This window comes from Sceloporus undulatus, chromosome 1, assembly GCF_019175285.1.
Source record: "Sceloporus undulatus isolate JIND9_A2432 ecotype Alabama chromosome 1, SceUnd_v1.1, whole genome shotgun sequence".
Taxonomy (NCBI): Eukaryota; Metazoa; Chordata; class Lepidosauria; order Squamata; family Phrynosomatidae; genus Sceloporus; species Sceloporus undulatus.
The window spans coordinates 339,397,678-339,411,301 of record NC_056522.1 but is presented as its reverse complement, the minus strand read 5'-3'; the positions used below and the strand labels follow the sequence as shown (position 1 = coordinate 339,411,301).

At 41.6% G+C, this 13,624-nt stretch overlaps 1 protein-coding gene across 2 annotated transcripts in view; it reads left to right on the top strand.

The window, feature by feature from the left end:
- NEK9 (NIMA related kinase 9) overlaps positions 1-11,479 on the top strand; it is a 53,794-nt gene extending 42,315 nt beyond the window's left edge. For both annotated transcript variants that reach the window (XM_042471992.1, XM_042472003.1), the window contains exons 19-22: positions 6,506-6,696; positions 7,234-7,395; positions 8,109-8,318; positions 9,293-11,479. In XM_042471992.1, the coding sequence (XP_042327926.1) occupies positions 6,506-6,696; positions 7,234-7,395; positions 8,109-8,318; positions 9,293-9,415 (686 nt within the window). In that variant the 3' untranslated portion in view covers positions 9,416-11,479. The remainder of the gene's footprint in view (positions 1-6,505; positions 6,697-7,233; positions 7,396-8,108; positions 8,319-9,292) is intronic.
- Positions 11,480-13,624: the final 2,145 nt, after the last annotated feature.

Sequence of the window (13,624 nt, the reverse complement as noted above, 5' to 3'; positions counted from 1 at the left end):
ATTATTATTATTATTATTATTATTATTATTATTATTATTATTATTATTATGCTTTATTTATATAGCACTGTAGACTTGTAGAGGGGACAAATGTTTAGTGGCATTTGGGGCATTTGGTTTCAGGCCAAGAAGACAAAGGGAATCAGAGACAAACGTGCTTTCGCCAGGAAGCTCAGATAATCTCTGACAATGAGCTTGGCGTCTTGCACCTGTTTATATTTCCAAGTTTCATGAGCACAGGTGCTTGCTGATTAGAGAGTGTTTTTTATAAAGCCTCCGTGACCAGCGGAGGCACACCCTTTCAGACCTTCTCTAGCTAAAGGTAGGTATGTCGGCCTCCTTCTCTCTGTCTTCTGTGCTTGGAATCTCTGCTCCCGGGAGGCTTGGTTGCTGAGCTTCCTGACAGACCACAGACTCTGCTGGAGCTGGCAGGGCAGAGCTCGGGCCCAGCTCAGCTTCAGGCTCAGCCTCATCCTCTGAATCCTCAGCCTGGCTGGTCATGACATGCTCCTGCTTTCTTTCATCTGACAGGCTAAGAGAAGAGGTAGTAGAAGAAACATTTTTAGTGGGAGAGTGGACACGTGAAGCTGTGTGGGGAAGATATGTCTCTGGGGAAGGAGTATCTGTGCTTGATTCCTGGAAAGAGTCCTTTGTTTTGGAGCAGCTCCTGTAGTTAAACTCTCTCCCTTTCCTGGTCCACACCAGTCTCCAGTACAGAGCATGTGACCTCTGTAAACCATCTACACACACCTGCAGTGCCTTTCTCTGCCCTGATGAACGATTGAGAATCCCTCCTCTCTAGGGAGAAGTTTCTCCCTTGCATCTGGTTGCCCTGGGAGCAGCAACTGAGCACCTGGCTGAGCAGCAACTAAGTGGCCTCTTGTTTGCACTGGCCTTTGCTGCAAAGCTGGCCCAGGTTAGAAGCTTCTCAGTCTCTGCTCAACCAGCTGTTCATGTGCTGTTCCCAGCGACTGAGCAGCCAGTCAAACAACAGCTGAGAAGCCTCTCCCCTGTGCCAGCCTTTGCTGCAAGACTGACACAAGCAAGAAGCTTCTCAGTCACTGCTCAGCCAACTGCTCAGTTGCTGTTTCCAAAGTGACAGGGTGCAAAGGGAGCAGTGACTGAGATTGTTTGTTTTGAATTTGCAGTAGAACAGTACATTTAATATCCAAAAAATATGTGCTGGGGGGCACTATGGTTGTTACCCAAGGAGAAAGGGGCAGTAGCCCAAAAAAGTTTGTTGAACACTGCTTTATAGAGAGCTGGGTGACTGAGCTGGATGGGTAGATCTCTTCCAACGTTGTCCACCTGGATACTCAGTGCAGCAACAACATGATGATGCATGCAGAGTTGCTACCATCTATAAAGATTCCATCTTCCACTTCAGGAAGCTCATAGTGTTCTGCCACAGGCCTTGAGGATTTGTACCATGTGCTTGATCAAAGAGACAGAAAAGAGATACTCCTTGTGTGCTGCTCACCCAGCTGCTCTACAGTCTTCCTCACTGAGCTAAAAGAGATGGTCTAGAAGGCAATGCTGGAGAGCACCCAAGGACTGTAGTTCTGTGGCACCTAACTTCCACACTGAGGGTGTCCTTACAGAACCAGTTCAGAACTTCATGGTTATTTATTTATTTATTTATTTATTATGGTATTTATACCCTGCCCTTGGGGCTGCCTCAATTTATCTCTGGCCTGATTCATGGGGACCTTTTCCCCCTGATGAGTGAATGGAGAGTGATCTGGTTTGGAGGGGTATTCAACAACCCAGCTGTTGTAGTCAGTTGACTTCCTTGTGAAGTTTGGTAATAGATCTTCCTTGCAGTAATGGGGGATTGACTAAAATTATATGCCCCTGGGGAATTACGGAATCCAAATGATGCTCTGGTGGATTTTCTAACTGAAAAGGAAGGCAGTTTGGTCTTGGTAGGGATTTATAAAATGGGAGGTAACATTGATCTAATCATTCCCAAGTACTTAATCTAGTTTTGTGAAACTCAGTTTATAGATCTATGGGCAATGAAAAAGATTGGACAATGGCTAGAGTACAGGTAGCATAGGCTGTAGAGTGAATACAACTGAAGATCAGTGAGGACTATTCTTTACACCTATTATGTGGCAGTGTGGTTGGCAAAAAAAAGCCTTACTTTATGTAGTAGGCCCTTCATATCTGGAGTTTGGTTTCAGGACCTGCTGTGGATACCATAATCCTTGGATGCGGAATGTGGCAAAATCAAGATTTGCTTTTTGGATTTTTTAAAAAAATATTATCAAGCTGTGGATTGTTGAATCTGTGGAAGCAGAATCTATGGATTCAGAGGGGCAACTGTATTATCTCATCCTTATGCTGCCCAGCAGAGTTATTCTGAGTGTTGATGAGCTTGATAGGATCAGGTAATGAAAAACAACACTGGAACAGGAACTCTTGGTTACCTGCTCTTAAAAATGTTGCTAGACACTTTGAGGACAAAGTCACTCAAAGGCCTTGCTGATATCAAGATATGCTATATCGACAGTATTCCCTTCATCTACTAAAATGGTAATTTTGATAAGGTCTCCCATGATATTCTTGCAAAGGAACTAGTAAAATGTAGGCTAGACAATACTACTGTTAGGTGTATCCATAATTGGTTGATACACCAAACCCAAAGGGTGCTCATCAATGGCTCCTCTTCATCCTGAAGAGAAATCACTAGCAGGGTGCTACAGGCTTCTGCCCTGACCCTGGTGCTATTCAACATCTTTATAAATAATGGATAATGGAATAGAGGGCCTGCTTATCAAATTTGCAGAAGACACCAAATTAGGAGGGGTATCTAATACACCAGAGGACAGGATTCAAAATGACTATAACTGCTTTGATCATACTTTGGAAAAGTGGATTACAAATAAACCTTATTGTTGTTGTTGTTGTTGTTGTTATTATTATTATTATTATTATAACAGATTAGACAATTGGGTCAAAACAAACAAAATGAATTTCAACAGGGAGAAATGTAAGGTACAGTGCGCCTGCATCATATGCTGGCATGCTATATGCGGATTTGAGTATACACTCAAACCCATGTAGAGCCACGTGGGAGCACACAGGGCGGCACATCCCATTCGAATGAATGGGCTGTGCACCGCCACATGCACAAGCCACATTCATCCCAGTGGGGCTTGAGCTGTCAAGGAAAAAAGCAACATGGGTTATACAGTAAATGAAATAAAAGATGTATGTGAGAGTCAGGGTGACTCAGCAGAAGCCAATTGGGAACGACACAGGTGTAAATGGTAATACAATTAACAAGTCCTGAGTGCCAAGGACAGAAATGCAAGTGGATAATTGGACACACCTGACAATTGTTAAGTGGTCAAGGCTGAGATGATGAAATCATTAATTGTAGGATGAACCAAGAGAACCAATGAGAATGTTGTACACGCCTACTGGGTGGAAACAGACAACAGTGGGTGGTATCTTGCATTGACTATAATAATGACTATGCATCCCAATGTATTTTGTGGGTTGTAGAGTGGGTAGTAGTAGTGGATAGTGAGGAGTTGAGTATTGTTGTGTTGGATAGTTTTGGAGCTGTATATAGTAGAATAAAGTAGATCTTTTATATAAGACTACTGAGTTGTTTGGTGTCTTGGGTGAAGCTACAAGAACCAGCTGGATCCTGAAGAAGGGTGAAGACTTCTGTGGAAGCAAGAGTGAGAAGGCTTGGAGAGTTTGTCGGGGTCTTCAGCCTATTCTCTGTAACTCTGCTAAGCTTTAACCACTGGCCAAAACTGGTCAGCGCGGTGCACAACCAGGTGGTGAGTTCAAGCCAAGAGAGTAGAAGAGCTACAACTCCCATCATCCCTGACATGAGCATGCACGGAATTTGGCTTACACGTGGGGGGCGGAACGGTTCCCCCTGCATAAGCCGAAGGTGTGCTGTACTACACATATGCAGAAAAAATGAAAGGCTCAGATATAGGACGGGTGACACCTGATTTTACAACAGTACATGCAAAAGGGATTTAGCAGACCAGAAACTCAACATGATTCAATAGTGTGATGCAGCAATTGAAAAAGCCAACATGAGCCTAGACCTCATCAATAGGAGTATAGTGTCTAGATCAAGGGAAGTAATAGTGTCCAGTTCTAGGCACTACAATTCAAAAGGGATAGTGACAAGCTAGACCAGTGATGGCGAACCTATGGCACGTGTGCCAGAGGTGGCACTCAGAGCCCTCTCTGGCCACACGCACCATCATCCCAACACAGAGTTCACTAGAGTTTGTCACTAGAAAGCCAGAGGGGTGTTGCGATAAATAAGTGGGTTATGGGTTGTAGTTTGGGCACTTGATCTCTAAAAGGTTCACCATCACTGAGCTAGACTGTGTCCAGAGGAGGGCAACCAAAATGGTAAAAGATCTGAAAACCATGCCATATGAGGAGCAGCTTAGAGAGTTGGGTATGTTTAAGATGGAGAAGAGATGGCATGATTGCCATGTTTAAATATTAGAAGAGATGTCATATTGAGGATGGAGTAATCTTGTTTTCTGCTATTAGGACCTGGAGCAATGGATTCAAACTACAGGAAAGGAGATTTCATCTATACATCAGGAAGAAATTCCTGACTGTAAGAGTTCTTCAGTTGTGAAATACACTTCCTCAGAGTATAGTGGAGTCTCCACCTCTGGAGGTTTTTAAACAGAGGCTGGATGACTATCTGCCCAGAGTGCTTTTGATTGTGTCTTCCTTCATGGCAGGACTGGATGGTCCTTGAGGTCTCTTCCAACTATATGATTCTGTAATTCTATACTGCAGGTTAAAGGTGGCAATCTTCTTGGGTATCTCAGTGCTTTTTGATACCAGTGACCATAGTATCTTATTGCATTAGTTTTGCAGGATTTGAGGAGGAAACGTTGAGTTATGGCAGTTCCAGTTCTATCTATGAACCCAGTCCAGGGAATTGCACTGCGGGATTCTTGTTAATCCTCATTGCTGAAGTTGCAGGATGCTATGGTGTTCCATATGTTAAGCCACTGGTTAAGGTCATTAGACGTTTAGGGGCTGGGGCCATTAGTATGGTTCTGTTGTTGAAATTAGTTCGGCTGTGCAGATGCTGGAGCAGTTTGTGGGTGCTATAACGAGCTGAATGATGTTTAGTAAATGAGCTGAATTCCAGTAAAACAGAGATTATGTAGGCTGGTGATTCCTGTTCGTGGAAATTGGATAAGCAAGCTGCCCTGGATGGGATTGCATTCCATATCAAGGAGCATTGCACTGCTTAAGAATGCTCATAGATTCATCTCTGTTGTTGTTGGAGGTCCAAGTGAACTCCTAGACCTTGGGCCAGCCTTGAGTAATGTGATAGGTATAGTGTTTCCTGGATAGGTATAACCTGGCCAGAGTGGTTAATGCAGTGGTAATTTCCCAATTAGACTGCTGTCATGGGGTTCCTATTGAAGACAGTTTGGAAGCTGCAGCTAGATTGCCAATTGTAATAGCTTACAGAAACTTCATAAGACCAATTTTAAAGAAATTGTACTGTCTGCTAGTATACTTCTAGTCAGAAATCACAATATTGATTATAACATTTGAAGTCCTAAAAGACTCAGCTCGATATTTGAAGGAGTGTCTCTCCCTATATATGATAGTCTGAAGAAGGGGAGAGAGGAATAGGAGGTGCCTCCCTATGGGTTTTAACAGTGACAATAGTACACTGTTGGACAGCATCTTCTATTCTGAGGTTCCCCAGCTTGGAATTCCCTTCCCAATTGCCCTGATTGGTGCTAACTTTGATTTTATTCCAGCACCTAATTAAAACATTGCTTTTTCTTAAAGCCTTTGAGGCTTAATATTTCATTCAGATTGGTATTATGCAAGCGTTTACACTGTTTTAATGTTGCAAATTATTCAACTTTTAAATTACAGTTGGCCCACCCTAACCATGGGCTTGCCACCGTGGATTGGAGCAAGTGCAGATGGCCCTGTCTCATTCTCCCAAATGGCAATGTGTGCACACAGCCACACCAGCATGCAGCACAGTGCCATTAAAAACAAGGAGACTTGAGGTTCTGCATTTTTGGCATCTGTGGGGGGGCGGTGGCGGTGGAATGGGACCCCATGCAAATATAACGGGCCAACTATATTCAGTTGTTTAATATGTTTTTAAAATGTTTAAATCATCATTACTGTACTGTAAGCTGCCCAGAGGTCCTATGATATGGGGGGAGGGACTCATTTTTTAAAATATTTATATAATATTTATTTATATAAATATTGGGACTGTTCCTAGATTCATCTCTATCTTTAGAGGTCTCGGTGGACTGTGTTTTAAAGTGCTTGTGGCTCAAGTGGACTGCTGGAATGGCAATTGTCCAGTCAGTGTTTTCTTGTTCACTGTTCTGTCTCCATAGTTCACTGTATGTTTTTTCCTGTTTACATGACTACCATTTAGAGGCCTGACAATATGTGTGTTATCAGAAATAACTTAGTGAACCAAGTTTTTAATATTCTTTCCTGCTAGTGGCTCAGATCTCCACAACTGAAGTAGGAGAAGAAGAGGACAGTGAGAGAGAGTCTGATATCCCTGATCCCAGCAGAGGTTTCCGTGGGACTATGGAAGCAGACCATAAAATGGGAGATCGAATCTGTGCTAATGAAGCCATTGTAGATAGCAGTGCTGCTAGCAACTCTTGTCCTAGCTGGCTTCGCAAGGTAAGGACTTCTATTATTGTAGGGGTGGGAAGGTAAAAGAAAAGTGGGCTTTCTCCAACAGTGACTTTGCAACTTTGGTTGTGAAGCTTCTTTCAAACTTTGAATCCCTGCTGTTGGCAGTTATTAAAATGTTGTTAGGGAACAAACCCTGCTATCAAGATTCTGTCAATTAAGATGTCATTGTGTCTCAATTCTGATACTAGTATTCAATTCAGGAGTAAGCAGTTTTCTGTGCTCATAATACACACCTTAAAACTGGTATTGTAACATCCCCAGTTACATTCACTATCCCTCTGTGGTTATACAGGTGTCACTTGCATTCAGTTTTTATCCATATTTTAAATAGAAAATTACCTGTATCCTTCCTTCATATTTCTTATATTACATCCATGATAAGGTGGATAGGTAAAAATAGAGTTTGTGTAAGTTACGTTTTTTGTGACAGTAGGAGTATTCTAAAAGTTTTGGTGCCAAAAGGTAGTTTTTTCAAGCTCTGGGCAAGAAAAAGAAGGAAATCTGTCATCTCTTTCTGACTAGGAGCTGGAGAGTGCAGAGTTCATCCCCATGCCTGAAACCCCCTCTCTTGCAAGCCTAGAATCTGAATCTGACAAAGAAACTCTTCCTTATGATGAGCTGAAGGGACTCCACATGGCTCCTCCCACACCTGTTGATATTAACAAGACCAATGCAGGGTCCTGGGTAATGTAAAACTCTATCAACATATGGAATTCTTTATGACAATTTGAAGTTGGTCATGGTGTATATGATTGCCTTAAGGAATGGTTATATATTAAGGTTAGATAATTTAATATAGTGAAGTTATTAAACTGAAGGGCTCTACAGTGCTTAGAAAAGACTATAAGACTAGTCAAAAATAGATTGTGTGTTGCAAAGGAAACAAGAAGAGGGTAATATTTTTATGGTGGTTAATGGTAAAAAACAACAACCCACAAGCAGTTGATTTAGTGGGATGAGTGGAAGACTGCTGAAAATTATCAGAGCGCAGTGCCACAGTCTAATAAGTACCTTTGAAGGACACTTTTAGATCACCACTTCCAGAAATCAGATCACAGTTCAGAAAAGGCAAAATGTAGAGGTTAACAAACACTCCAAGAAACAGGAATAAAAGTGAAAGGAGGAAGCTTCTAACCTGGTCAGTTCGAAGGGTGAATATATTCCAGGTTTATAGCTAGAGTCTGGCAGTTAGTTGTACATGAGCCAGCATTTCAGTGCAATAGTTGATCAGAATTTTGCTTCCAAATTTTAAGAACTTTTGAGTTCCATGTTTTCAGCAGTTCTGCTCTAATTTTCCAGCCATGACATAGGCAAGCACAACTTTAAAAGATTTCACACATTGTGCATAGATATCTAGATGTGTATATACAAACTCATTCACCAGTAATCTGTTGCAGCACCTTCTGGATTCAGCAGAGCCCTGTAGTGGTGAAAAGACTGCTGTAATACCAAATCCATGTAAATGTAATCTGCTGCAAGCTGAAGTGGAGCGCCTGAGTGGCTTAATATCAAAGTGCTTGGCTGACCAGGAAAAACTTCACCAAGAAACCAGCCGTCTCAGTGCCCAGCTTCAGAGTCTCATTAAAAGAACACAAGGAACACAGCAGGTAAGGTTTCTATTGGAAGAATTTGGCAGATTAGAAGGCAGATTATTCTGAATATTCTTAGTTCTTTGAAATGTACATTAAGAGAATTTACTATGTAGCAATTATTGCATAGTTTGATTGTGGTGTAACTGAATACATATAGAATCTGGTTTGCTGTGCAATAATTTAAGAATGTCAGATAATCTTGGTCTTGTTCAGTTTCTCTTATTTCAAAGGGCTGTGTTTGGTAAAATGTTAGCATGTTTTTGTGCCTGGCCAGAAGATAGCAGACTATGGCCCCATACAGACAGGCCAAAATAAAGCTGCTTCAGGTCACTTTGGAGATATGCTGTTTAAATGATGCATTTAAGAGTCCGGAATGTGCCAAAGCCACGATCCAGTCCTAAGGACTGGAGCGCAGCTTTGGCACAGCTCCCGGACTCTTAGGATGCATGCATCATTTAAACAGCATACCTCCAAAGTGACCCGGAGCAGCTTTATTTGGGCAGTCTGTATGGGGCCTATATTTTGTGTCAATGGTAGTGTGGAATGCTCATGTCAACCTGTACTGGAAGCAGACAGGGGCCTCATCTACATTGTTCCATTTTCATTTCTCTTCCCCCGTCTTGGAAAATCCCGCAATCTGGCAGTCAGTATACAGTTATGATTATCAAAACACATTTGCTTTTTCTCTCAATTCCATTTATGATACCAGGAATTTAAGATGAGCTCAGTTAGCTAGTGAGAGGGGCAGATAAATTCCTGAGGAGTAGGTTTCTAAGAAACAGAAGATAACTTTAGGAATATTTCTTTGGCAATGTGAGCAAATGACTGTGAGCCCATGCATGTCATCATTTTATTCTTTGTAAATTTGTGAAATAACCAGGAATTCAGCACAACTGCAGTTAAACTAGACATCTGATTGACATATTTCATACTGTAATATATCACCCATAATTTTACTTAGGACATTGATTCTTTTTCTGTCTGGACAGCTGGAAGCTCATTCCAAAGCCACACAGACCACCAAAGAAGAGATGGAAATGGATCCAAAACCTGACTTGGATTCTGACTCCTGGTGTCTCCTGGGAACTGAGTCATGCCGCTTCAGCCTGTAAACTTCTGAGTCCACTGGAATCCATCCAATTTCACAACGTATTATCTGAATGCAGAGAGCAGCTTTCCTGGCTTCAGGTCCTTTGTGAACAAGGAGGTCAGGATCTTCACAGCATCCATGTATGCAAGAAGGGAAGCACTATGGACTTAGGAGGTAATTCAGAGGGAGGCACAGCCCCACGTTCAATCCTTGGTCTGCTCAGACATCATGTTGACAGCAAGCCCTCTCAAAATACAGTATACAGTATGTCAACGTGACCTTGAGGCGAGATAGCCACACCACAAGTGTGGCTCCAACAGCATCACATCCTTAGTTTCTTTCCCAACTTTCCAAAGGTGACACTGGGCCACTAGCAATAGTCAGCTCATCATCAGGCAACTGATATAGGAAAGACGACTGAAAGGAGAGGGGGGAAAAATAAGCACCCAAATTTTGAGTCAAACTGAAATACTTTCAGTCTAAACTCAGAGGGGCAGGATCCCAGTCTGTTGGGGAAGTTGCTTGCAGGTGGGGAAGTCTAGAAAAGATCTGGTTCTGAAAATGGGTGAAAGCTTCCACAACAGAAAATTTATGTCTTAGATGTAGTTCTGGCCATATTTCTTTCAGCCTGTATGGAAGGTATTTATAGCTTTTACTTAAGGAATATTTGGGAGAGGATCTCAGGCACATTTTCCTTAGCATTTTCACCAGGTAGTGTCATCTTAGTATGAATACCAGAGTGAGCTGCTGAAAGCCTCCTTTTTTCAGTTTTTGGAGTTTTTGTTCCTATCCAGTACTTGCTGAACCTGGAGCCATGCTGTTTTTACTAGAATTACTGTATGCAGCCAAATTACAGGCAGCAGATTATTATACATCACTTCAGAGCATTGCTTGTATTTTTAGTACTAAGCTGTATATGAAGGAAATTTCAAGATACAATTTTTTCCTTTCCCGTTAAAAATGATACTAATACCCTTGCTAAACAATTTAGCTAATAAATGTAAGACTGATACAGATGTGACCTCTGGGAAACACATCTATATACCTCCCCATCATGGAGTGGGAGTCCCATTGTCCCTTATTTTAACAATGTTATAGCTTAACATTCTAGAACTGTGTCTGCTTAGTGTCCCTTATTTTTGATTTGGTAATCCTATATTATATCCACCTTTCAACAAATCATTTTGAGATTCCCTCATTCACTCTTCTACAACTGTATCAGACATGCACATTTTTCTGCCTGGAGGTTTCTTACCTCAAATAGTGCATTATAAAGGATTTACTTGATTCTTTTCTGACTATTCTCCTGGAACTGAATCAGTTGTAATTTTTTGGCTTCTGTTCAGCCCCAACAACACAGAGGCTTTGGTGTGCCTTTCCTTAGTGGAAAAGAAGGATAAAGACCTTGAATGTAAGAAATACTAAATGTTCAGTAGATTATTATGCACTTGGCTGATGCTAAGTACTGGAGTTGTTTTATCTCTTTCATAAGAGAATCATGTCACAGCTTAGAGACTCTTCTATTATGAAGCAAGAAATGAAAGTCCAGTTCATATCATGAAAGAAATCACTGAGTTAATTGGAACTGCTCTCCTGCAGCATTATTACATTATTTCGCAGTGCTCAGCATTTGGAAAATGAAGTGCATAGACAAGATTCCCCTTTAGTCTAGTGGAGTACTGGGTTATCATGTTGAGGGATAGTTACCTGTGCTCCACAGCAATATATGTGCCTTAAAGGATTCACACTGTCCAAGCTGTGCCTGTTACAGACCACAATATATGCACCAGTCCTGCTATGCAACCAAAGACACATTTTAAACACAGATCTTGCCCTGGAAGGTGAAGGGCAAGTAGGCCAGTGTGCCTTAAAGTAGTTTCAAACCCAGTTCTTTCTCCCCTTTCAGCAGTGCTAGTTCTATAGATGTCAGTCTCTTGCTAACACTGCTGTTGATTTGTTATAGTGGAACACAACATATGCATGCACTGACACACTAGGAGAAAAACTAGTTTGTCATTATCTATCTTTGAAAGATTCAGTGGTGAAGTGGTTTGAAATTTTCTGTTTCAATAAATGTTGACACTCATTTGCCTTTGTGTCCTGACTCTTTCTAATAGTAGTGAGATACTATAGGTCAGGAACAAATTTTGAAAGCAGGATGAACACAGATCTTTAGATCTGGATCAGATGGAATGTATCTGCTCTTAGGTCACTTTTTTCTATATTTCCCATGATCAGAGATGAGTTCCATGTACACTTGTCCCTCCGTATTCGCTAGGGTTAGGGGCACAAGACCCCCGTGAATATGGAACAACCACAAATAACAAAAACACCATGTTTTTACCTGAGTGGACACCTCTCTAGGAGTCTCTAGGTCCTCCAGTGCAACTCTTGTGGTCAACATCCGACAGACACTGACCATAGAACTGCACTGGATGAATTACAAATGACTAGTACAGTGGTGCCTCGGGTTACGAAATTAATTCGTTCCGCCATTCCTTTCGTAACCCGAAAATTTCGTAACCCGAAATACTCCGTTAGCACTGGAAAGCCTATAGCAGCATTTGAATTTCGCGCCGAAATGAATTTCGTAACCCGAAAAATATTTCGTAACCCGAAACAGTTTTTGCCAATCCGACTTTTTCGTATCCCGGAAATTTCGTAACGCGATCATTTAGTATCCCGAGGCACCACTGTAGAGTATTTTCTCTAGGAATCTCTAGGTCTTTCAGTGCAACTTTTAGTTAAAGTTGACCATAGAGTTGCACTGGAGGACCTAGATATTCCTAGAGAAAACATATTAATCAAATCCGTGAATAATCAAATCTGCAAATATCCAAGCCACAAATATGGAGGGATGAGTGTACTTATTTTTCAATTCAATGCTACAAAAACAAATTTGATACAATGATTGCATCTACCAGATACAAAAACAAGTGACTCTGAAGAAAGGTGTGGAATGAGAAAGGAGGTTATCAAGGCAGACTGTCATAGAATCATAGAGTTGGAAGAGTTCACAAGAGCCATCCAATCCAACCCCCCTGCTATGCAGGAACTTACAATCAAAGCACCCCATACAAATGGCCATCCAGCCTCTGTTTAAAGACCTCCAAAGAAGGAGACTCCACCACACTATGAGGGAGTATGTTCCACTGTTGAACAGCTCTGTCAGGAAGTTCATGTCAAAATATGCAGGAGTTACATAGACCTATTGCTTATAATAATTAATTGTTACAACCATCTACCAATGCTCCCTGGTTATCAAGCTGCCCTTTGAGACCAAATTTTTATCTATTTCTGTGTGCAGAGGTTCCAAACATGCAGAATATATGAGAAAAAGCATCAGTATATATTGCTTGTATTACGAATAGAGGTGGGTCTCTTTATAGGATATAATTTGAGTTGTGGCTTTAGTTGTAAAATAAAAGCATATACATGGTGCCTTTCAATCTCCGTGGATGTCAAGTTCCCTGAACTGGAATTATAGGGAAAACCTAAGTCATAGGGGCCATCCAGTCCAATTCCCTGCCATGCACGAACTCACAAAGCACCCCCAACAGATGGCCATCCAGACGCTCCAAAGGAGGAGACTCCACTACTTGCTAAGGGAGCGTGATCTGCTGTCGAACACATCTTATTGTCAGGAGGTTCTTCCTGCTGTTCAGGTGGGATCTCTTTTGCATCCACTGCTCTGGGTCCTAGTCTCTGGAGCAGCAGAAAAGAAGCTTGCTCCAATTTCAATATGACATCCCTTCACATATTTAAACAGGGCTATCATATCCCCTCTTAACCTCTTCTCCAGGTTAAACATACCCAGCTCCCCAAGTCTCTCATAAGGACATGGTTTCCAGACCCTTCACCATTTTGGTCACCCTCCTCTGGACACGCTCCAGCTTCTCAAGGTCATTTTTTAATTGTAGTACCCAGAACTGGACACAGTATTCCAGTGAGGCTTGACCAAAGCAGAATAGAGTGATACTATTACTTCCCTTGATCTATACATTATACATCTGTTGATGCAGCCTAGAATCGCATTGGCTGTTTTTAGCTGCTGCATCACTCATGTTCAACTTGTGTGGTTTACTAGAACTCCTAGATCCCTTTTACTAGCTTGTTTGCAAGAATATCATGGAGGACCTTGTTGAAAGCCTTACTGAAATTAAGATATGCTACATTCACAGCATTTCCTTAATCTACCAAGCTTGTGGCTCTACTGAAAAGAAAAAGAAAA